Below are 26,377 nucleotides of genomic sequence, written 5' to 3' on the forward strand. Positions count from 1 at the left end.
AATTTACAGCACATGAAAGCATTTAACACCCAAGTAGGTGGCTAATCAGTCTACAGAAGGTGAATTTTGACACCACGCTTAAAATACACAAGTGGAGGAAGGAGTAGAGGCTGAAATGCCACCCGCTGATGCTGGTGCTGCTGGACACACCACTCATGTTCTCTGTGGTATGGCCCCAATGGCAGGAGACAAGAGTCCCCACAGAGCAACTGCCAAGACACTCTCTGGGGGCCCATTCTGCTGGGGACGGGTTGAGGAATAAAACTGTTAAAAAATAATTTGACCTTTTAAAGACCTTTGAAAGAATATCATAGTGTTATTTCTTAAACCGGAAGAGAGGGTTGGGTCATTAAAATAGAGGGTCCGGAACTGCAGTGATACAGCAAACAGATGGTTATTAGGTATGGTGATTAGACCCTTTGTATTCTTCCAGATCCCAGCCGCAATGTTTGCGAGTACAACCAGCCCCTCAGCAGTGGAAACTCACACAAGGCGTATATTCTTCACACTCACTTCTTTTCCTCCTTTTAAAAGCCTCTCGAAACACCTGTGGGTGACCAGGTCGTTCAGAAGCAAAGTGTGCAGGTTTCTGAGAACCCATTGCTGACGTGTGCCACCCACTGTGCATACCTCAGATGCTCAGTCATCCAGGAGCCAAAGGGGAACGGACTTCTAGCATAGAATTAACACAGACGGACAGGGTACAGACTGGACAGTGCCCACATCTGTGTAAGAAGCCAGGCCAGAAGATTCAATCAGAGTTTTTTACATAATAACAAAAGCTCAACCAAATGAAACCAAAACGGAAACAGTTTGAGAACCGATATTCTACAAATTTAAGATTCACGTCTTCTGTCATACATACTGCACAAAAGCAAAGAGAGGGTCCCAGTAGAATTGAAGGGAAAATGTGGGCTTTCCAGCTTGTTTTGAGATGTTAACATGTGTTTTCTGATGTCAATGGAAGAGAGAGTGCTTGCATCCTGACAAATCAATAATAAATTCAGTCTTAATCAAAGGTACTTCAAGTTAATTAACTTTTGTACTGTATATCCTTCTTACTCTCTTATTGCCTTCTACTTAAACTGCCATCAAGAAAGGAACAAAGTACAAAAAAAAACCTGGTTAACAAAAAAAAAATGTATGTATCTTCTTAGCTTCTGGGCACAGGAGTAAATTTATGACAGATTTAATACTAGCTTGAGAGTAACTAAGTCCAAGTATAATTATCTTTCTGTGAAGAGAAATTAATTAAACATCCAGTGATAAAGACCCCACAGCAAACCTAGAATTACACAATTGGAGAAGGACAGGGGCCTGAAATAAAGGAGAAGGGAACGGCAGTATTTAGCCCATCTGTTTGGACAGTAATGGGACGAGGTAGAGTGCCTCATCCAAAGAACATGGAGCGCCTTACACTGGAAATGAGACTACCTGGCAGGCAAAGTCAGCCGCGTCCCTAATTCTCCTCTTCAACTTTGTGATTTGCTAATGTGAAACACATGTCTCCCTTGTGCACCAAGTTCCAATGATTCTGGAATTCTAACCGTGCAGCTCAGCGACTGAACCAGAACAAGGGGAGAACTTGTCAGGATTTAAGAGCTTTCAGCAAAGCCCTTCAATTGCAGCCAGCACCCTATTCCACGGAAGGATATCAATTATAGATAGTGACTTGCTTTAGCAGGCAGTCGGGACTGTCAGACACTAGATAGACAACCATGAAGAATCATGAATCTTTCTATTAACTGTAAGAGGAGGAAAAAGAATGGGTCATGGCTATAAATAAGGCACAGCACCAGAACAGTTTAACACCTTGCCTCTTGGTTGTATGCAGCATGAAAATTCAACCAGTACAGAAAATGTCCTCTCTCCAAAGAAAGTCATAGAAAGGGGAGCAGTTACTGCTTCCCTCTGTCCCTAAAAAAATGTTTTTTGCCACTGGTATTATTTCCATCTGCCACCAAAGTAATTAGGTGCACCTGAAGTAGCTATTTGTTCAATAAACAAAAATAAAGCACTGTTGTATACCAGACCACTGTTAATGCTGCGAGGTACACCCGTGAATATGAAGGTATTTATATGTCATGCAAAGCAAAATCAGTTTGAACACACAAATCTGGAATGTCCACACTTCAGATAATGTGTAAAACGGTAACAAATAAGTGATATTAACTGGAACCTTTATTTATGTTGTTGTAAGTTATAATTTTTAATTCACTTAACTAAGTTTATTTACTCACATAATTTATCTCAGACTAACATTAATATCGTAAAGGTAACATATTAAATTTCCTTCTAATCCTGACATGAATTTCTGCTAGCTGATTTGGAATAAAAAAATTCCACTGCATATGTGTTCATTCATATTTTTACAATAAAACAGACAACACGGTGGTCATTTAGTTGATAAACAGCCTTCCCCTAAACTACTCAGATCCTACTGAAACAACACCACCACCTAAAACCTTTTGCCACTGAGATTAAATACAAATACCTGCAATACCCGCTGTTTTTAAAAAGATTTTTCGTTAGGTAGGCAGCATGAAAGTTTAGGTGCCACCACCCCTCAAAAAATGTTACCTCAAACATCATCTCTAACGAGGAGCATAGTTCCCTTTAAATGGAGACTTAGCATAAGCTTCTATTTCATTCCTCCTCTGATAATGGCTGAGCTATAATCACAGCACTCCCTGGAAACTGCAAGGGCTCATCCGCAGAAAAGGCACCAAGAGACTGCGTCATCACTCAGAAGGGCACTTTAACAAGCAAGGAGCACTGCCAACATGTCGCTCACGACGGCAGTTTTTATACAAACAATTCTCCTCATTTATGTTGTGCACTCATTGTATCACACGATATTCCTGGCATACTCTACTCTTTGGGACTATTTCTCTACATTAAAAGAAAACTTCAAAACTTCTTTATTCCCTTTAGTATGACAATGTCTGTGGTTTCCATTAAAAGAGTTAGCCAGAATAAAGGGCCATTAAGTCAGCCTTGGTTTAAAAACAACACTTGCATCAAATTAAAGAGAAAAAATAAGTTCATGGAAAAATCTGGAGATATACCTTAATTAAAAACATCTGATTTCCTAGTTTCTTGCTGTGCTGATAAATCTGTAATTCCTCTTATACCGTTATAAGGAGACACAATTAAAAAAGAAAGAGAGGAGGGGGGAAACCCTGCTAATGTCATGTTAAATCCTCAAAACATTCTGTACTTAACGGATCTCAAAACTGACAAACCATGTATTTAACACCATGAGGTGACTGCGGTGTGGTGACCATTATACGGCCTATGAAACGTACGGGAGGTGTGAGGAATTCTGTGATGGGGGAGGTTTCTCAAGAAATACAGATCATGTAAAAATAAAAAGTGACTATAAGAGAAAAGAGAACGGAGTGTGTGTGTGTGTGTGTGTGTTGGTGGGGGGGGTTGTCACAACAAAAGCTGCTCCTCAGATTTTCTGTCATATTAAAAGCTTATGAAATTGTCACACGTAGAAACCATCCTTAATACCTTAATGGGACCCTGCCCTTCACGAGTGTGTGTGAGTTACATCTTTTGATTCTTGAGCATCTAAATGCCCTTCTGTCTCAGTTGCTCCGGGTCCCATTTGCCAGGGAGAGTCCCTGGCCTGAAAGAAAGTGCCACATAAACGAAATCCTAGCAAAGCACATTGGCTGATCAGGCATTTAAGTGTGTGTATGGGGGGAGGGGCGTGTTATTTGAAATAATACAGAGAGGAGAGATGGAAAAGACTTCAGAACCTGGTATGGGCAGAGAAGGTGTGGTTCTCCACCTGACGACGCTGCAGCTTTCAAAAATACACATCATTAAACACATTTTACAACACATATCACTTTTTCCAGTTAGACCTGCAAAGGCTGGCCCCAAGTCAAGAAACGGTGCTAATGGCCTGCCCCAAGCATCTGTCTGTTTCACACGGAGCACCAATGGCTGCGTAAAACGATGGGAGATTCCTGAGGCCTGCAGGGTTGGCTGAGAGGAAGGTGGAACGGAAAAAATGAATCCCCCACCTCTACAATTTTTTGTTGTTCCTGAGTTTTGGAAAGGAAATTCAAACTTGGTTAAAAGGTTAATAATAATTCATGTCCAGCTTACTATTACTCAATAACCATCAAAGTCACTAACTCAAAATAGTGTTCTTTGGCTTACAGGATCAGAGTCATTTCACTCTCTATTGAAGAGTTTATTGAATTTTACACTAAGCTTTAGCTGACTGAACAGGTCAGGCACCGTGGTTCAGAGTTCTCTTTATTCTCAGAAAGTCACAAAGGCCTCTCCAGTTTGTAATGCTGCTAGCTAAGAAACTTGACTCAGCACAGGGTCGGGGAACTGATCCCACAGAAAGGTCACGTAGATGTGTTGCCAGCTCCCCAGTCCCCAGTTCACTTACGTGTACCAGCTGTTCCTGGGTGTCAAACTCCCGCGTGCAGCCTTCCCAGTGGCAATTTGTCTCATAGATGACTTCAGGTTCCTGTTTGCTTTCATCTTTGTCGCCTTCCTCCTTCACCAGGGTGGTTCCTTCTGGCTGTTCCTGAAAGGCAGCAGGCGAGGGGGGAAAAATCAGACACAACAGAATGAAAGATAAAAAGAGAAAAGAAAAACCTGATTTAGATTTACTTTCCTCCTGATGCAACTTTTCAGTGAAAATAAAATAAAGCCCAGGTCTAGCAACTGGGTTTTGTGAACGGAAGAAGTCAAACATGTGGGATCATCTGTGTGCATTTTTTCAGATTTACCAAATACATCTTCAGATTGTTAACTTGTGATTAAAAACAACAGTCAAACCATAACGGTAAGAAGTTGAGGCCAATTTTGCTGCCCAAATACAAAGGTGAAAAAAAACTAAAGTGTCATCCCACAAGAGAAGCAAACTCGGTCATATTGTTTTTACCAAAAAGAGTGGTTTGGCTCTTTTGAATTCTTTTCCAGTATATTAATTGTTCAGTATATTATTCGGTATCTAACATTTTGTAACCCAGGGAAATGATTACTAGTAACTCAAATTCCGTTTCCCGGGCATTGGAGGCTGTGACAGGCAGTTGTGGGTTTTACAGGGATGATGTCTTTTTGATTCAACTTCTGATCTCCAAGGGTACATTCTCTGCCCGAGAACCACGGCATTTAAAGCTTGGGGGGTACAGTCTTCCCTACTCTTCTCAGCCAGCTTTGTAGCAATTGAAATACAAGCAATCTCTGGAATTCTGGGAGACAATTAGGTGTGTAGATTTGAGTTCGAATCTGATTTAGATTTAGATGACAAAAACTGTATATAAGCTTTTAGGTGTAAACAGCAAGGTTATCGGCTAACAAAATGCAAGAAGAAGGATGGATTTCAGAACCCATGACACTCATCTGTGCCATCCTCCTGAGGTTGGGCCGCTGCAGCCTGGCCACCTGTGGAGAGCCGGGCTCCTGTCCAACCCGTTTCTGAGAATTAATCTCAACGACCTCCTTCAGAGTCAGGCACAGGTACTCCATGAGATGCTGTTACGGTATCCACACACCTTGAAACTGAGGCTCAGAGGCGCTAAGTGACGAAAGCAGAGACAAGACTGAGTCTCTGAACTCCTGCTCTGAGGACTTGGGGTAAAGAACTGGAATCTAAGTAGCCTTAGGTCAGGTATGCCTCCATCCCTCCCTATTCTCCTGGCAAGTGGGAAGTGGCAAAATAAGAACAAATCACAACATTCTCAGTCCACAGAACGTCACCAGCTCTGCCCAGCTCAGGCTTAGGGCCCGGAGCTTATAATTGAGCCTGAGATCGGGCTAAACACTGAAGGCTGGTCGCACTGGTGCCCAGTGACAAGTGAATCCCGCCATTTACTCTCTGAGCCAGTCGGTGCCACACACAGCTTCCTGCGTTTTCTGTGTTTGCTTCTGAGCTGGAGGAACGCATGAAGAGAGACGCATAGCCCGGGGGCTTCACCTGCTGACCGCGTGGCCCAGGGCTGGGCAGGTTGTCGTCAGCCTTGGTCTTGGACCGCTTGCTGTGTACCAGGTCGCCGGTGCTGCTCACCGCAGACTCGCTCGTGGGCTTGTGCTGCCATCACCATCGGGGGACAGACACAAAAATTAGGTTTTGAGCAACGAGCAGGACCACTGCTAACACATGTGACTCAAGACAAGGAGGCTTGCCTGGTTCAAGAGCAGTAACTCTGGTAACGCTCCACTCCCACGGCAGCATGGTTCACAGAATGTGCTCACAGCAAGAAAATACATTCATGCAGCAGCTCCTAGTCTTTACCTCAGGAGTGTAAACTCCCTGTGGCTTTTAAAAGCAAGAGGAATAGAGTTGAGGGCCGGGGCTTTACCAGCTCCAGCGGTGTATTCAAATGGACAAAGTTGTGAGGTGGGAAAGAAACCCACATTTGCCAAGCCCTTTAATTAGAGCATCCAGATTCTTCTCTGAGCATTATCAGTGTGGAGATAAAAGCAGAGGGCATAGCAGTGTTCTTCTCCCTCCAAAGTATCACCCGAGTCTAAGCACCAGCAGACAGTGACCAAATGAGAGCAACACAGCCATGAATGTATTTCTATTGAATGGGGTGCTGGGTCAGAGGATGAAGCCTTACCGAGCAGCCCACTTTCCCACAACGATAAAACGACTCTGGTGAAAGAAGCTGGTGTTTAAAGAGGAACACATATGCTGCACATTCATCAGGACTGGAGATGACAGCCCTTGTCAAGAAGACAGGCTGCAACACGGAAGTCCTGAGAATGCCAAGTTAAGAGCTGGCATGAGTGGCATGAGTTCCCTCCACCATTACCAAGGCCGACCAGCTCACGACATGGTCTTGCTCACCTGTGAGGACTCAGCAGAGCCAGAGCTGACCTGGACGGGGTTCAGAACTGTCGGGATCCCGGGGATAGGCCTCTGTGTTGGAAAGGTCGGGGCCGGATGGATGAGCGGAGGGCTGTGTCCGAAGGCCGAGCCCAAGCTCTGCTGCCGGCTTAGGATTTGTTGGTGCATATGGAGAGACACGGGTGCAGAAGGGTAGGTGAAGCTCAAGGCAGGGCTGCATGGGGGAGAGAAGGAGCAGAAGACAGTCACTGACAAGAACGCAGGGACCCCACATTTGCAAGTCTACACCTAGTTTTACCATCTCAAATTACACCAGCTGTCTGTTTAAACCAGAAGGTAAAAACAAGTATTGACAAACATCTCGAAAACTTGCAAGAGAAAGATGATAAGACACACGTGTGCGTACACAAACACAGACCTGAAATAAGATTCAGCACAATGAAACAACAGCTCTTTACTACAATAACAAACTTGCTATAAAAGCAGATGGGTGACCACACGCTGTCTAGTACTTTCATCGGCTCTCAGTCCAACGCGTTCCCATGCATGAAGTACTCCCTTAATCTCAGCTCACACTGTGTACTTTCATATGTCTCTAGATCTTATTACAAGGGGAAAGAAAATCAATTGGTTAAATGTGTTTTGAACACCATTCTTGTCATATCACTCATTTGTTTGCAAAGATGGAAAGCCTGGTTCATCCAGAATGCCACCTAAAGAATTTCCATCAGTGCCGTCTGGTTACAGAAGCTGATAGATTAACCTCTCCTGGGAGAGATCAGTGATCAATGGGCTTCGATGGAGGAATATTCCAATGGGAGGACAGAGCTCCCTCGTCCAGCTAAACAGCATTAAATGTCCATTAAAGTCCATTACACATGCTAATGCCCATCACTGCTTCATTATGCCACAGGGTTTCCCAGGATACTGTAAGTTCTGAGGGAGCTTACCTAAACATTTCTTAACTACGAGGCAGTGCCAAATTTGCCAATGGGTTCAAAATGCATGAGAAACTATAAATGCATTCATGAAAAATTTCTTTCTTGAAAAATAATCAATGGAAAAAAAATACACACACACACATTTCCCCCATCCTGCTGTGTAATACACAGAAAGAATGAGGGTTTCTAGCAATGTCAAAGGTAGAATTCATGCAAATTTCCAATCTGGTGGGTTAATTATGACTGCTGTTAAGCGCATTAACTAAATATAATAATCACAATAACAAAATTCAAACCATTTCAACAACTTTAATAATTCTGTAGACATACTCTGTTCATTAATGTGACTCCACATTTTGCCTATTTCACTATAATCCATAAAGGGTGGCTTCAATGGGATTACATTACTATTATTCCTACGGAGAACCCTGCATTACAATAGACTGCCCATTTAAGACTGAATATCATTAAAAATACCCTAGGAGAATTCCACCAGGCTTGGAGGAACTCTCCTTTCATTCTGCATTGTATTTCCTTAATAAAGGAAAGCAGGAACAAGGTGAAAACAGTCATTGTTCACAGTAAGTCAGGGAGAAATCAGTAATAATATTCTGTGTCTGCAGTGCTATAGTTTCTGCCAGTGTTTCCGAAAGCAACCATGAATGATTACAGCAAGACTTAGCAAAGGTAGCTGTGTGCATGATTGATAGGGCATTAATCAAAAGATGCATATCTGCCTCAGAATTTGTTCACAAGCTTTCTTCTAATAGCTGATTTCATGTTCACTGAGCTCTATGCCAGTTTGTCCAATTTATTTTTCAGTGTACAAGCCATTCATCAAAAAAACACAATGATTTAACACCCCCCTTTCCTTTTGGTGAATGGGTATTACTAAGTGTAACTCCCTTATTCTATCCATTAAAAAAACAAAAAACAAAAGACCCCACTACATATAAATTTACAATGTGACAGACTTTGCAAGAACCTCTATACACCTTTCCAGAGTTTCCTGAACCCACATAACCAGGTAGGCTTGGCAGGAAGCCCCTGTGGCTACTTTCATCCCAATTCTAGAATATTGGGGGGCTTAAAAGGTCAGGACCTAATTAAGAATCAAGAACACTGAAGGACACAGTTCCTAAGGCAGGAAATGCCCTTGCTTCATATATAAGAAATTTAAAATGTTAGTAGCAGGACAGCGCAGGCACATTTTTACTTTGAAAGGAGGAGGGGAGGAGCGTACAGCATCCGTGCTGCGCCCGCTCAGGTGCGAGCTCCTTGCCTTCAGCGTACTGGGTAACATCCTCCTTTCGGCTGCCTTTTTGCTGGTAAAGCCAGATGACAGGAATAAACTTTCTCCAAAATCCATGTCAATTATTAGATTCCACGGGATAGAGAACACACAGAATGGATGAGTGATTTTCAGCTTATTCACAAGGAGCCAGCCACAGAAACCCTGTCCTCTGAGTGCAAAGCGCCGGGATGGTGCGGCCCGGCCCACAGGGGCCCGTGCAGCTCTTGGCTCCTCCAGCTGCTGTGGGACGGCAGGCAGGCTGCTGGCTCCAGGTTACAAAGCCTGTTCAGAATTTGGTGACAAAAGGGAAATTCGTGGCTGTCACAGCATCGGTACATGGATTTGAGGTCAGGCTCCTCGCGCTCGCAGAGCTGCCTGCACAGTTCCTGACCAAGTTTTGCAAGGAAGAAGCAGAGACGGGCCACGACTGGGTACTGCCCTGGGATGTCAAGAACAGAACGAAGTTCCCCCTCCCACATACATGAAAAGAACCTCCAGAGGACTTCCCAGGAGGGGACGAGGAGGCCCAAGCCACCACCTCCTGCTCTGTGTCCCCCAAGTGGTGCTGAGCTGTCATCCTCGGTCGACAGCTCGGGAATCTCTGCCTCGGGAATCTCTCTGCAGAGAGATACTTGCTGCGTCCTTCCAGAGCTCAGCATGGCTGCTTCCTGTCACTCAGGTCCTAGCTTAAATGTCACTTCCTTAGACAAGAGAGGCCTCCTGAGACAGATGCCCCCTACAGTGAGCCCCTCTGTAGCACCTTGCCCAATCATTCTCTACCATTTGATAGTTTTATTCTCACGAAGCACTCTGCAGTACTCTCTGAAATCGTATTCTCACACCCTCTAAAACATAAGTGAGGTCCTGGTGAGCCAGGTACTGGTCTTTCTTGCTTGCAGCTGACCCCTGGTGCTGGGAGCTCTGCCCAGCACGTGGCAGGCACTCAACTTTGAGTCAATGAGTGGCTGAGTGGCTTCCAAATTGTGTTAGTGTCCTGTGGCTGCTGCAACAAATACCCCAAACTCACTGGCTCAAAACAATACACACTTAACACCTCCCAGCTCTGGAGAACAGAGGCTAAGATAGGTCAGCAAGGCTGTGTTCTTTTGGGGTCCCAAGGCACCTTGCCTCTCCTGGCTTCCAGGAGCTGCATCCTGGGCTCAGGGATCCACCTCACTTTGACCTTCTCTTCTCTCTCTGACCCCCCTCCCCCACCTCTCTCTAAAAAGGACCTTTGTGATTACATTAAGGCCGCCTGAATAATCAGGGATAACCTCATCTCAAAATTCTTAATTTAATCACAGCCATAAAATTTCTTTTGCCATGTAAAGTAGCATATTCCTAGGTTCCAGGGATTAAGATATGGGCATTTTTGGGGGCCATTACTGTGCCTATCACACACAGAATAGTCACTTCAAAAAAAACATGTTTTCCTCTGAAAACGGCTGTGTTTCCCCCAAAATAAGACCTAGCTGGACCATCAGCTCTAATGCATCTTTTGGAGCAAAAATTAGTATAAGACCCAGAATTTTTGCTCCAAAAGGCGCATTAAAGCAGATGGTCCAGCTAGGTATTATTTTCGGGAAACATGGTACAATTTGATGTATCTGTAAACAATATTACATAAACAAAGCTACTATCTAGATTGACCTCTTTCTGTAGAACTTCAGCAGCTGAGAACAGATTTTGCTGATGACAGAGGTCAGAATTAAAAAGAAAAGGTCGATTCTAACTTTAAAGGCCCTGGGGAAAAAACCATTTTCCTAAATGGTTCATGTATTTGTTCCATAATTTCGTAGAAATATAAAGTATTGATACTGTGGAAAATTTTTATAAATCTCTCCCGTCTCTTCTAAAGAAGACCAGAGCCTCATCTAAAACGTGGTCTGCCTGAGCTTTCTTACCCTAGGCCTTCACAAGTCTGCTCACCTGCTTTTTCCTCTGGCTCACTTAAATACAGATTAATTTTACATTCTGATTTCTGAATTCTCTTCACTCAATGTTCAATAAAGTATAATTTTTAAAAAAAGCTTTTTATAGCTTTCACTTTTCAACATGCCTACATGAAAGGTGGGGATAATTTTAAGATGGGATATTAAATAAAGAATACAATCATTTATAAGAGTGTGACTTAAAGCTGTGAATCTATACTGAGTAAATAAGACATCTAGAAAGAAAGGATCAGGTGGCCCAGAGCGTCCCAAGCAATGTGCTAAATGGTCACAGGCCTCCTGAAATAATAATCCAAAAGTAAGTGTTATGAGGGAAAAGAAATGAGGTGCCAAGGTCATAAGTCTGAGGGAGGAGGGCTCAACAGTCCCACATGTGGAGCTGTTAGTATGCAAATACGTGTTCTCAACTTCCCATCCCAGATACAGTGTGCAGCTTCTAAAGACTGCTCTTCCTTGTAAAATACTTTGAGAAACACTCATCTAGGACAACATTGATAAAGCCAGAATTAATTCAAATGTTAGTTTGCCTTTTATTTTTCTAAAGAGCAGGAAAAACCAATGTGGATTTTAGATCCCTGACTATAAGGCATGTGGTGTCCTCATCACCAAATATAACTTGTATCCAGCAGAGGAGATTTATGGTTACTGAATTTTGTTTGATAAAATACCTTAAAGGGGCATTCCACTGTCTGTCGTGACATGTGACAGAGTTCTGAGCACTACTAAGTAAGTGATTGTGTTCTTTATTTAATATCCCATCTTAAAATTGTCCCACCTTTCATGCAGGCATGTAGAAAAGTGAAAGCTATAAAAAGCTTTTTTTTTTTTTTTTTTTTTTTTTTTTTTTAAGTAAGGATCACTACTCATGGTTTCTTCCACTTTTAAATTCAGCTTGGAGCTCAGTTAAAAGTGATCAATGAACTGCTGTCTGAGTGGGAGCCAGTTCTACTTCCAAAGACTGAAAAATTAAAATTCCCAAAGTCTGAATCTTTAACAAAGTTTTGATGCATTTTTTAAATTACCAAAAAACACCGTCAAGTTTTGTCAATATCCTTTTGGAAAGTGTGGTCAAATTTTGCAAACTGGGCCTTGCTTTTTAATATTGCACAGTAACCCCTCACTTACATGGAAGTCTCCTGTCTGTAACCAGTATCCCCAATTTGTTTAAGATTTGGAGTGTACATAGAAAGAAAGGATGCTCAGCAAGTAAATGTCATAAAATCCACTCACTGCATCGTTCATTAAGTGAGCAAGTTTTAACTGAGTACTTTCTATACATCCCGTGTACATTTCCAAAGAACCAAACAATTATTTGTATCTGGAAGGTTATATATTGTTATCAAGACATAAAAGTTTGCAATCCATAATCATGTTTGATTCTCAAAAGAAACATTCTTTTTCACACCAAGGATGTGATGTGTGTCAGCATGTGCACAGCAACACTTGTGATCAATCTGTAAATCAAATTTATATTTAACTTCTGGAATGACATACAAGAGGGGACACTTAAAAATTCTTCCTGTAGAAAATCATTCATTAAACATTTATTCAACCTTAATATACATATGAGCATTTAAAGTCATTAGCATTCAAGTCAGAGGGAGAAAACCCAATTAAAATAGCATTTAAGATAAGCCCAAAACGTTTTAAAAACACTTCAGGAATGCTGTATGTGCTGGGGGGTGGAGATGGAGAATATGCTGGATCACTTAATATGGCATAACAAATACAGCAGCAATTTGGCCTGCTACCGTCCTTTATCCTGGAGGGGTAAACAGAACCGATTACAACACTGAAGAGATCTTTTTTTAATAAAACGAAGAAAAACTGATGAACCATAAGAAGGATGGCAAAAGTCTGGATCACCCAGCCACTGCAGACCTAAAATTTTATTGTTCGATTTTATTGTTTAATGACTTCAACCCACATGGCATTTTAGCCCTTCTCTAAATTAATAGTTTTCCTTAGGCTGCCATGGAACGGAACGTCTGGCTTCCAGGGAATCATGGTGCCAGGGTCCCTTGTGTTAACATGCCATACGTGTGGGGAAAGGATAGGGAGGCTGTGGTAGCTGAGTAACACTCCACACATCTTATTTACATTTGCTTACACAGAAAGGCTCATTGGTTTCCAGGTTCATCCCTGGGACCCCTCCATGACCTGGAGGGCCCAACCCAGAGCTGGCCAGACCTGAGACGGATTAGAGCTGAACCACATGAGGGAGCCAGAGAGTGGTCTGGGAAGCCCCCGTCAGGCACAAAGGCGCCAGCTCTCACCCGCTGGGAAGAGGAAAGGAGAATATGAAGCACCTTCAGTTTCTCAGGAAATGTCTTGTTTTAAGTGTAAAATCAATGCTAACTACCTATAAGGACATAATTTTTATCAATTGGGGGTATTTTTTTTTTGTAAAAAAATAGCTTTAAAAGAAACTCATGTGACTCTTTTATGATGTAGTAGTTTAAGTCAGGGCACTGGGATTAAGAAACTTCATGCTGCAATAAAGCCGGTGTTCTGTCTTCTAAAGACTCCAGGCCGAGACTTACTTTTCACTGTCTCCTCTCTCCCAACTCTTCTGCTCATGAAACCAGTACTGCAGGTAAAACCAGGCAGCAGGTAGCACTGCTACAACAGGAGGGCCCCACAATTTGGGAAAGTGACTTCAAGAGGTGAGAGAGGAAGGGGGAAAAGGAGGAATTCTAATCAAAACCAACTCTGGCTGTTGTACTAACAAGGTCACACACTTTCTGGTTACAGCTGTGGCATTTCCTGCACAACCACGGCCATTCAAAGTAAGAACAGTTCTTTCCAGTTCGGCCGAGAATGGGCCAACAGCTATCATTGTTAGTGTGTGCGTAGGTTCAGGGAGGCACTTATACGCATGTGCTTGCACTTGCGAAGGGAAAAAAATAAAACTTCTGCTTTCATCCACAAAAGCTCCCAGGGCACGTTTACTAGAAAACCCAGCAGCCTCGGAAGAAGTAATGACGCACAAATAAAGACCTGTAGACTCACAAAATGAGTAAGTGTGACCTTAACATTTACACTGAGACACAAGCACTCTTTGAATAATGCTTTGGACAAAAATACATTCGGTTTCGGATGATGAAGTGTTTAAAAGTTTAAAAGCTACTTGTCACCGAACAGCCAAACAGACAAAAACTCCAGGGCGGTGAGGAGCAGGAACATTCCAGTGAGATCTGGCTGGAAGCACTGGTTAGAAAGACATACATTTATATGAGCATCATCAAATTTTAGAAAACATCACCAGATATTATTATTTCTCTATTGTAAATGGCATTTCTTACCAATCCTTTCAGTCGTGCCTCCCACTGGAGGATTTCTAAGGGAGAAGTAAGGGAGGTCTGGGGAAGAGGGAGAGGAAGTTCAAAGTCAGACTCCCCAGGCTGTGCCCCATCAGTAGGTGGGTGCCTTTCATTCTGCCCATTAGACCCCCTCCAGCTTCAGCTCCCTTGTCCCTAAACAATGCGGCACATTGTCCTTGGACCTTGGTCCAGCATGCCATGGCCAGCCTGGCCCCTGCTCTCCTCCAGCCTGTGCTTTGGCTCACCTTGCCTGAGCTCACTGGCACCTGCAGCTCTGGGCTGCCCACAGCCCCTCTACAGCAAACTTTCCTTCAGGGCCTTGTCGGCTACCCTGGTCTGCTTCACAGGTATCTGGCTGGGGGCTTTTTGCTTCCGTGAATGCCATGGAGAGGCCAAGGCTCTCAGTGATTTTTGCAGCCCCTGAGCCCAGCACAGTGAGCAGCATACAGCTGAATATGCAGTTAAGTATTTGGGAAACGAACGAGTAGCTGACTAAAGGAAGTACTACATACAACCAATGATCATCTAGGTGTAAAGTAAAACTCTTTTTTAGTTAATATTAATTACTATCACTGAAACTGGGAGGAGAGAAGGTTGTCTCACGCTCCTTAGAAGATGCAGTCAGAGTTCCGAGTATTCCTCCATTTTTCAGTATTTCCCACCCAACTCATTTTTTCATTGTTTCTCCACCATAAATAAGATGCTAACCCTGGCCACAGCACAGAGCCAGTGCCATGCAGACCAAGCTGGCTCCTCAGGAAGTGGCAGTGGGTCCTCCGGATGCACCCTTCCTCTGGGGCCACTCACAAGGTGCTGGAGCTGCACCAAGAGGAAAGCACAAGCTGCCCTCGGCCCACCAGGCCGCCCACGAGCGCTGGCACAAGAACCCACCCGACTGCGCAGGGGTAGCTCTGGGCACATCCACTTTCACTGAGACACCTGTCCTGGCCTGGCAGACCTGAAGCCACTAAGGAAATAAAACCATCTTCATTTTAGCCATGAAATGAAAGTGAGAAGGCTAGAACTGCTGGGTTATCTGAATGTGTGATATTCGCCAAAACTACAGGGGGCGGAGACTTACCAGAAACACCTCATCCACTGGCAGTGCAATTACTAGGGGAAAGGATTGGCAGACAGAAAACTTATTCTAATATAATGCCGCTCACTGGGAATTTATAACACGAGCCTTAAGCATACAGAGTGGGGGTTTCAGGCTGCATTTGCAAACGGGCGTCATCTCCTGTTAGCTGGCTGTCTTCAGGGTGACGGAGAACTTAACACTTGAGACAGTAAGTATTTCACATCACTTCCAAGTGCATGGGGTTATTTTTTTGAGTTACCAATTTACTTATGACATAAAAAGATTCACGATATGCATTTGAACAACATATTTGAAAAAGTTACACATTAAAAGTACTATGAGTATGTTTTAATATGCCAGTGGGCTTTTGTGAAAAAATTCTTGCTTTCTATAGTATTTTTACAGCAGTCTGTTATATATTTACTAGGTAAATATATAAACACAAGACTCACACACAAGCTTAAGATAGGCATTTCTTTGTCAACCCTTTATTCTGCATTCTTCCCTCTGTCTCTGTATATTTATCAATAAGTCACCATTCTTATAGACTAACTTTCTGAAAACCTTAATTATTCATCACACAGAAACTTTCTTTAATAAAGGTGATTAGAATTGTAATTGCCAATTGAAAAGCTCCTTCATTTATTCATTTAAGAAATATGTGTCTAGTGATGCCAAGGTGATAGGGCACAGACACCTTGACATCTGGGGCAGGGAATATGCCCCTGAACGAGCCACGGGGCATACACACTGAGGGGCGGGGAGTGCGCCTGTGAACAAGACGCAGAGTCCACAGCTTTCTGGCACTGTGTGCTAGGGCAGGGAAACTTACAGTAAATTACTAGATGAACAAGTAAACATGCGAATTTCAAATAGTGGTAAATGACATTATCAGCCTCTTGGAGAGTAACATGTGAATTGGGACACAAATGTAAAGGAAATGGTTATGGCATTTAAACATTCAATAACATCTTTAGACACTTAAATGGCATCATTACTCTATGCACTGCTAATACCAGAAGCAGACTAAGTATTAGAAAACATGTGTGTGTCAAACTCCAAAGCATTTGGTCTAAATTACAAAGCAAGGGATTGTAGCTGGAACTGATGCCCACCAGGCATGACCTCTGTGAAGTTACCTTGCAAAGCCTCTGTGCTGGTGCACAGAACAGAAATAACACTACGCTTTCCAAAATTAGTGAGACAAAGAGTTAGTGTGCCCCAGGCGTGCAGTGTCACTTGGTATCCAGCAGAGCTGCAGTGCATCCTAAGTGCACACTGGCTCATGGGTCCTTCACTCCTGAGAAAGCTAGCTACCCTTTTGGATTCTTTCATGCTCCCTGACTTTCCTTGTTATCCACTGGTCCTGCTACTCTGTAATTATTCCTCAAGTCAGTTTTCAGATTTCACAAAATGAAGCTCGGAACAGGACAAAGCACTAATATTTCTCTAGCTAAAGGGCTTGCAAGAGGTGCTGATGCTAATTGTTCTCATTGCTGTATTATGTGGCAAGTGCACCTCATTGGGTTATGGGTATTACCTTATTTGCATTGAAAGTTACATCTCCTCCTATCACACAGTGGATGTGTCCTGAAGAATGAGAGGGTATGCTGCAAGAGAGAGGACAGAATAGAAAGGAGCGTAGGGCACAGAAGAAAGTGTGTGTGATGACCCAGGAACCATAGGGTACCCAGGACCCCTTCTTCCAACTCTACAGACAACAATGGCATCTGTTGCAGTTCCTTGGAGGCAGGGGACCAGGATAATTTCAAGTCAGTACACTGACGGTTTTTCAAGTACTAGTCTGGTACTAGATTACCTAGGCAAAGGTGAGAACAAGAAGCCAGCGAGATGCTGGGCTCAGAACTGTGACCACTTGCACACCATATTCTAAGTCCTTTAGATGCTGTAAAAAGTCAAGATAGCTGGGCAGAGAGCAAGAGGGAAGGTAAATGTAGCAGAAGCAAGAGAGATGAAGGTTCACAGGGTGATTCTGTGTGCACAGCACTGTGTGCCACATTTCTCTACTTTGACGCTATGACGTCTAGTCAAACCACATAAGTATGTAACTTTAGCAAATTGAGATGTGGTCAATGATCAGTGGCTTCCTGTGATCCCAGGGATATCTGCCAGGAGTGCAGGGACAACTGGGTCACGGATCCGAGCCGGCATACTGCCTCAGAGTCAGGCTGGGATGATGACAGGGGGCACAGCCAGGCCATGGGAGCTTCTCTCCTGGGGAGGCTGGCCCACCCAGGGTCAGCTGCCCTGAGGCTTCACCCAAAGGTAGGGGTCTTCATCCTGGCCCTGGAGACCCATGCCAGCTTTCACTTCATGTGCCCCCTTCCTACACAATGGGTGTCTTATCTGTGGTTTACAAATGTGAATACTGAACATCGGCGAGCTGACCGGGGACAGCTACGTACAGCTGGTTGGTGCCAAAGCTGGAATTTGACTACAGATATCCCAATTCCAAGCTACCTCTGTGATGACAGAGGCTCATCCTGAAAACATCCCCAGGAACCCTTTCTATCTGCTGAATGCTATGGTGTAAGTAGAGTGAGTCATTTGTTTTGCTCCAACTTTCCATACTTTATTGACCACATAAAAAAAAAAAAACACACAAAGAAACAATGCAAGAAAATGACATCATATCAAAATGGAGATTTATAATATTTAAATACTAATTTGCCTGCCAAGGAGCATGGCTGATAATTGAACAAGGAAATAATTAAAACTGTAATTGAGAACATTCTGGAAAAAACAATGTATTCATCAAGTATGGTAAATATGGTATGTTACTATAGCTAACACTTTTTTTTTCTAATTTCCTGTGATAGATATGCTGTCTAATCTCACCTGCACTTATTTTCCATTAGACTTAAGATCCTACTGCCACCTTCTTCCCTTTCCGCCCCCCAGCACACCTTCCCCCTTGAAGCAGGCGTGCATTATGCCTGGCCTTTGATTTCGGCTCCTGTCCTCGCATGTCGGCACAAGCAGGTATGAAGTCAGTTTTCCCACTGGAGAACTATAATCGGTAAGAGGAGCTGAGATAAAAAGATGTGCCATACTCATTTCTCTATGAAGTGGATTTCTTTTTTCTTTTCTTTTTTTTTTAAATTAAATTTATTGGGGTGACATTGGTTAGTAAAATTACATAGGTTTGAAGTGTACAATTCTATAATACTTCATCTACATATCACACTGTGTGCTCACCACCCAGAGTCAGTTCTCCTCCCATCACATGGACATCTCTAAAGCGTCTGATTATGCACAGTGTGATGAATTCCGAAGAAAAGAAAACCTCAGAATACAATGACACCAGGCACATCCCCATAGGAAAATAAACACCAGAAATCCCAAAAAGGCAGGGAGAGGGTCACATATTTATGCGCTTTGTAATTGGATGGTGCCTGTGCCAATCACAGGTGGATTCTCTGGATTTCATCATAACTGAATAACCACTATTTCTAAAGTATTTCTGAAGATGGTCTACTAACGTCTGTCCAAAAAAAAAAAAAAAAAAAAAAGAAAAGAAAAGAAAAGTTATGTTTGGCCCAATAATTGGCTTGGGAATCCCGGGTCAGGCCCAGTGTCATGCTGCTGCTGTGTTCTTCCTCACAGTTATTCAGTACACAAATCCAGGTGCCGTCGAGCAGTGATGTTTTACTAAAGAAACACATAACATATTCGGGAAAACACATACCTGATTGCACTCGCAGATAAGTGACCATAGGAGCCACTTGCTGAAGAGCTGCTGCGGGAATTATTTAGAATTGTGACCAAGGAGTTGGGAGATGTCCTTATCATGGTCTGAAGGTCAAAGCTATGATCGGACAGTGGCGATATGGACAACGTACGTTTTCGGCTCGGCCTGGCTGACAGCCTAGGGCTGGGGAATCTGGTGCCTGTTATAGAAACAAAACAGAACCTCATTACCTGTGGTTGCACTCAGTACCTGTTATTTATTGCTACTTACCTATGTGGAAGGAATAAACGGTAAGAAGTGGCAACTTGCGATGACAAGTATCTCTCTTCCCACTTGTGATCTACTGGCTACAATTGAGGAAATTAGGGAGAAATATTTATCTTCCAAGGGCTTACCTTGCGGGAGCTCTGTTTATTAATGTGCAGGCAAAATGATAAATTGCCAAACAAAAGGGAAAGACTTTTATGCGTTATCCCTCTCATTTCTAGTGATTTATGAATCTGACGGCTCCTTAGATAGTCCTATCATTAATTCACCACAAGCGACAAAGACAGTGGTTCCCACAGTTAGACAACATACCACCCTCCCCACCCCAACATGCACCATTTTAAGGCAATGAGCCAAAGGAAAAATGAATTAAAGTATCCTAAGATAAAAAATTCAGCTTGGTTATGCCCTCATTTCCCCACTATTTCTGTAGTTGTCTGATTCACAGTATGCTTAAAGCTTTATTAAAATAACTGATACATTATCCTAAATTAATGATTCTCAGTTGGGGGAGCAATACTGCCCCCAGGGGACATGTGACAACATCTGGAGACATTCTGGTTATCACAACTCACAGGGTGCTACTCACATCCAGCAGGGAGAGGCCAGGCTGCTGAACACCCACCCTGCAGTGCACAAGGTGCCCCCACGATGAACAACCATCCGGCCCCACTAGTGCCAAGCTTGAGGAGTCCAGCCCAAAATTCCCCATGGTCTAACAGCATAAATCCCCCAAATACTGAAAATATTGGGATATGATTTGTTTACAGATTTTCCAAGGCAGGGAGGAAAAATATCCTGTAGGCATTATAATGAGATTTGGTGAGTCTATTTTAATTCCCTGGACTTATTAATTAATTCTAATATTTATTAGAATTTTCTACCTTCAAGAACATTCCACCAATGCCACTCTAACCTGGAAGTCAGTAACTCACACTTAAATGCATGCCAACTTAATTCAGTGCTTTTCATCTGGAGAGTTAAAAAATAAATACCCACTTGCCTTCAACTTGGTGGATATTAGAGATTTGAGTTTCAGGGCATAGCAATGAATGTGGCCACTGGCCCACTCTTGCCTCTTCTACAGTCAGAATTACATTAGAGTCACCAAACTAAAGTTTAACAAGAGAATGAGAACATAATCACAGTAGGTAAGAAGCAAATAAATCATTATTACTTGTAAGTAATAATGGAGGCTTTTCTATTTCATAGCATGGGTATGCTTGCTTACAGAGATGTGGCAATTTTATGGTACCCAGAAGACTGGAATAAAAGATAAGCCTTCTTTATATAAAACAGACTAGGCACTTGGTCCCAGAAAATACATTGGGAATATTTTCTTCATGAGAGATGGACCTTGACAAAAGATAACAAACCAACATGCTTTAATTTAATGAAATGAAACAGATGAAAACAAAAACTCTACAGATAATATACTTTATAGTTAATAAAAAACTGGAACTTAGTAAGTTGGTGCCATCTATGTATAAAACTTGAAAACCAATTTGAATGATGAATGCGGAATCTACTCAAATTTTTCTTTCAGGCACATTTAAAATTGACTTTCTTCATTCAGCATAGTTTCATTACCAGCACAAAAACAGCAACCCTAAGTATGTACACATCTTCTAGTGTTCCCATCAGCACCCTACTTTTATCACGGCATCTGCCTTACACATAAATGTTTCACATTTTCTCACTACGAGAGGCTAGTTTCATCACAGAAGTTTTCCAATGAACAAAATACTTTGCACTTGCAAAGGATTCCAAGGACAAAGCAGACTCATGGTCGACTTCTATGTAATCCTTGACAATAACCTTCCCACTGGAACTCACTGGGACTCAGTGATCACTGGCAGGGTAAGAACAGCAATACATTCTACACAGAGCTGATTCCTGGAACAGCTTTAATTCTGTTAAAGCATTCATTAGATAAGGAGGCCATCTGACATTATGAAACACTAGAGGCCTTATACTCCTCTAAGATCTCCCAAAGGCAAAGGAGGTACCTGACTCCATCCATCCACAGACCCTCAAATTGCACTTGGCCTGGCTAGTCCAGCTCCTCCGTTTTTCCCTCCAAGATGGGCACTCATTTAAGTCAGTTTCCACCAAAACAAACAGTGTGGTTTTCAGGAGCCCTCATTTCCATTATGCTCCTTATAGGATATTACTTGCTCTCCTGTTTTTTAAGATCCCTCGAATCCCAAAAAGTAGAATTGGAGCCACAAAACAGACTTGTTCACTCTAACGTGTAACACAAAAACTCTCTTTCGTGAACTGGCTGGAACCAAATATTGCCCATTGGTGGCACATTTAAAAGTCAGGTGCTCATTGGAAATCAGCTGAAGAGTCCCAAAGATCAGTAACAATGGGTCAGAGCAACCAGCTAGATCCCAGGTTGGCTCTGCTATGCTACTGCCAGTGTATGTCCAATGCAAGAATTTTAAGTTGTTCCACTTGCTTTTGGAAGTCTCTTAAATTCTGGGTACTATTCTTATGCTCTGTTTAACTAGATGCTACTTGGGTTATTTTACAGAAGGAATACAGTACTTTAAGCACTTTATAATCTTTTATTTAATGTGCTTGTCCCAAGCTCCTAATAACAAAGCAAAGAAAATAAAGGCAGCATTGGTTGTGGGACAGTGATGGGGATTCTGTGATGAAGGGAACAGGAGACAAGGTGAGAATTTCAAAACAACCGAAAGACAGTGGCCCAGGTCTTCGTTTCCTCCTTAAATATGAGCCCGAGCATTCTTATTGTTCCAACACCGACATCTCTGACTTGGCTTTTGGTTAATTGTTTTGTTTCTCTATTCTAATAAAAAATTCTGACAAAGAAAAAGGAGGTTTCCTTTTATGTGATGAATGATAGGACATCTAAATTCCTACTTAATGACAATCAATTTACCATATACGTAGGCAAATTAAAATTCCTTTAATTAGTTTTTACTAAGTAAAAGGGTAGCTTCATCCTTTATTTAGATAAAAACTGCCATTGCCTGACTAAACACATTCTCATCAAATAAGGAAGGTAATACGAGCTGACCTTCCAAGGATTCTGTCTTATTTTAATTCTTTATTTGCAGATTTTAAATAACTAATTTGCATAATAACACCAAACTTTTCCCCCCAACAATCCCTAATTGCAATGTGGTTATGATGAATCTGAAATGTAAGCTCTCCACTCTCCGAGCAGAACAACAGAAGCCCTGCAGAAGAGGCAGCGCATCTTCTTCACTTTGGGTGTGGTAATGAATTCTGCACTGGAAGCCAGTGCAAGCTTACGTTCCTGGGTAATACAGCCAAGTAGTTCACGACAGTAAAACACAGCTGCACACGGTACTGTGTGTGAACCTTTCCCAGGCCCGAGGACTAAATTACTAACCACTGTCAGAGCTGCCGAATGTGTACACCTTTCACAAAAGAGTCGAAACAGACTATAGATGGAAAAGCACAAGTTAATCACACTGCTGCTAGGAATAACAAACAAATAAAACCTCAAGCATATGCCCTACTTGAAGTCATATTACTGTCATATTTAAAGGACAGTGGCTTTCGCTGATATACATACACCTTGGATGATGCTTCCAGGTGACTTCCTGGCACCTGGCAAATGGATGTACTCCACAAGAATCTGAATAAATGAGAACCCTTGGATGTCCTGAAAAGTGATAATCACAACCTCGTTTTTCTATACGTCTTGATAAGTGACCCAAAGGTATCACCATAAGCCTAGGGAGACCCCAAAATAAGTGATATAAAATGCATCAAACAATCCCATTTTCTTCCATTTCTATGTACCAAAAACAGTCCTTCCTTATTTAGAAATGCTGTTTATTTTTCCTAGATAAAAATTCTTAGTGAAATATAATTTTTAATGTAAAGGAAACATATAAGGCAAAGGAAATCGAATGAGAAAAATGTAAAACCAAGTACAGGTCTTTTTTAAAAATTAATTTTCAAGGCCTAAAATCTATAAAACCCAAGAAATGACTGGGCAAAGTATATTCATGTACTCAAACATGTTTCCTTATTTTATTATAAAGACATTCAAGGCAGGGTAATTTTTTCGTATATCTGCCACATCACAATTGCCTGCATCTTCCGGTTCGTTCCCCTGAGCGAAACAGGGAGTCTGGAGATGGCCAATACTGTGGCAGCTTCCTAGAAAATCAAGGCAACCCGAGCACTGAGTGCTGGTGGTTCCGTATCCTCCTCTGGTTTGTAAAGTTAGACAGTCACCTAATCTTTGTATCTTCCTCTCCATTTCATGAGCTGGCATCTGCCACCCACAGAACTGCAGAACACAACCCCCCACTTACTATCCATGGCGTGAAGATACTCCATGTGGATGGCTCCCGCGCCGGCGGTGGCAGCTGAGGGAAGAAGGTCTGCATAGGGGCTGCGCTGGCCGGCCAGCAGAGCCATCTGATGGTAATACTCTGCGGGGCTGACTCCTGCATGGGGCGCTAGAGGGGGAGACAAGAAAAGTGAGCTTACTTGATGAAAGAGGATCGCAGCACCATTTGTTCCACAGCCCACATCAGCTAATTCTAGCAAAAATTCTTTAACTCAAATTATGTTTTCACTTAAGTGTACAGATACCTTTTGTTTGAAAATGAAAGCGAAGGAAAAGAATACAGAAAATGAAATACATTACAAAATATTTGAGGTTAGTTTTGAAAGGGACTGAAGTTTTGCCACCCCAAAATACGCCTTTGGGGATATTGACTTTTAATGGTAATTTATTACAAAACAAAAGATTCAGAAAGAACCCTCCCCTTGCCTGCCTAAAGGAATTCAGACAGAAAAACCTGCTTAAAGGATAGGAGCATCACCTTAGCATCAGATTCTAAACTAAATGTGGCAGAGAGGGAGAAATCTAGCCACGCCTCTTTGTTGGACTTCCCTCTATGTCCTATTGTTTCTGGGTGGCCCAGCAAGAGTTTGTTTACCACATGTTTGCTCTTTCTCATCTACCTGTAAACTGCCCACGTTCCCTTTGAAATCCCAGACCTCTGCTTCCCTCTCCTTTGTCCAGAATGGCATAGAAACCTCAAAGCCCAATGCATCCTCAGGCCTCATATTCTGATGGCACCCCGGCATGAACATCCATAATAAATTTTGGACACTCTCCCCTGTTGATCTGTCTCATGTTAATTTATTTGCCCAGTTAGAAAAACTTAGAAGTTGTGAGGGGGAATTATTTTTTGGACTCCCTACCCCCCACAGTTTAAAGAAATCACCAAGAATTCAAAATGCTTAAAATGTACATATGTACATAACTCATCCCCATGTTTGCCTAGCAAAATAAAATCATTTCTTATATCACACCGTGTTCACATTTCTTATAGTAGTCGACAACGCAGACATGTGTGATCTCTTCCCAGACATATGTAAAACATTCCTGAGCCTTCCAACAGGCTCTCAGTACCTGGAGGACTGGGCCATACAGTGGAACGGGCAGCACGGCCTTAATACACATAACTGGTTGATAAGCTGCAATTTTGTATTCCGTAATTTAAAAGCTGCTTCTTTCATTACAAAATCAAAAACAAACCATACCTGCCAATCTGGAGCAATTTACTGCCAAGATCAGCTCTATAAGAGTGGGATAATAACGGGCTTCCACATGCCAATTTATGTGCACTGCAGCGGTTCTGAGAGGTCTCCAGATTCCAAAGATGTGGATACAAATGCCAGTGTCACCTGCTCCATGACGTCAACTGTTATTGCTACATGATGTTATGGGAGCAATGTATGCAATGGCACATTTAAAGCGCTAATTAGCACAACAGTCCATCGATAAAAGTTAGTTCTGCAATTATGCAGAAACATTAGCATTCTCACAATAGCCTTCTGTTTTTATATTTGTGCCCAGACTTTTTATACATGATAAATATAGAGATACTTATTAAAAGCTTAGAGCACAAGGGAGAACTATTAGTGATCGGTCTTTATTTGACTGGATAGTAATTGGACGCTTAAGAAGCAGGAAGAGGAAGGCAGAAAACCCAATCAAAAAAAGTCTTATTCATACTCATCATGAAACACTGTGGGTAACAGAAGATAAGATGCTTTAACTAGAGGTATCACTTTCCAGTGGCCCAACTAAATCCCCAGGAGCCAGGCACAATTTCAAGTCCAACATTGTTAGGTAAACTACTGGACCCCTCTCTCCCTCTGTTCTCCTGGTGAGTCATTTGCATGAATTCCCAAGTACTCCATGGAGGTGACTATCCATTTTTCCCATCTTCAAACCAAATCCCAAGCAGAACTAACTCACATTTTACTCTTATTTGACTCTCCAATACTTTTATTTTAAAAGTGTGAATCTTACAAGCTTCCAGTTATAAGATATATAAGTACTAGGGATGTAATGTACAACATAATAAATCTAGTTAACATTGCTAAATGGTATATCTGAAATTTGCTAAGAGAATAAATCCTAAAAGTTCTCATCACAGGGGAAAAATATTTTTCTTTTACCTTTTTATGTCATAGATGCTAACTAAACTTATTGTGGTAATTATTTCACAATATATGCTTCACAACTTAAACTTATACAGTGCTTATGTCAATTATATCTCAATAAAATCGAAAGAAAAAAATGTGAATCTTGACTAAATGGCAAAACATTCTTTAGGAACCTTGCAAGTATATTCACTGCAATGAATCGGAAGAAAAACAATGAGCTGAAAGCTGTTCCCGAAGCACTGCTACTCCTGGAGATACAACTGAGTACATGTTTACTGAGCACCCTCATCAGTTTCCCACACCGACTACCCCACCATGAGAAGCCAGCCTCAGAAAGTTGGTCTGCCTGGAGAATGGGGACAGTGCCAGGTCATCAAATACCGCTCAGTGAGAGGCAGTGCACTGTGTTTCCCTTTGCTCTGAAACAAGCACCAGTCAGTGATTTGCGACCTGCTGCAGAGAACTCACAACCTATTCTGTGCAATCAGTAAGGCT

General features: G+C 42.3%; 1 protein-coding gene across 7 annotated transcripts in view; it reads right to left on the bottom strand.

Moving 5' to 3' along the window:
• Window positions 1–26,377, bottom strand: part of GLI3 (GLI family zinc finger 3) — a 286,021-nt gene that overhangs the window by 64,330 nt on the left and 195,314 nt on the right. For all 7 annotated transcript variants that reach the window (XM_081079350.1, XM_081079349.1, XM_081079347.1 and 4 more), the window contains 5 exons: window positions 23,728–23,874; window positions 19,133–19,334; window positions 6,833–7,046; window positions 5,957–6,070; window positions 4,421–4,561 (listed from right to left, as the gene is read on the bottom strand). In XM_081079350.1, coding sequence (XP_080935476.1) covers window positions 4,421–4,561; window positions 5,957–6,070; window positions 6,833–7,046; window positions 19,133–19,334; window positions 23,728–23,874 — 818 coding nt within the window. The remainder of the gene's footprint in view (window positions 1–4,420; window positions 4,562–5,956; window positions 6,071–6,832; window positions 7,047–19,132; window positions 19,335–23,727; window positions 23,875–26,377) is intronic.

Source organism: Rhinolophus hipposideros (genome assembly GCF_964194185.1).
Source record: "Rhinolophus hipposideros genome assembly, chromosome: 18".
Lineage (NCBI taxonomy): Eukaryota > Metazoa > Chordata > Mammalia > Chiroptera > Rhinolophidae > Rhinolophus > Rhinolophus hipposideros.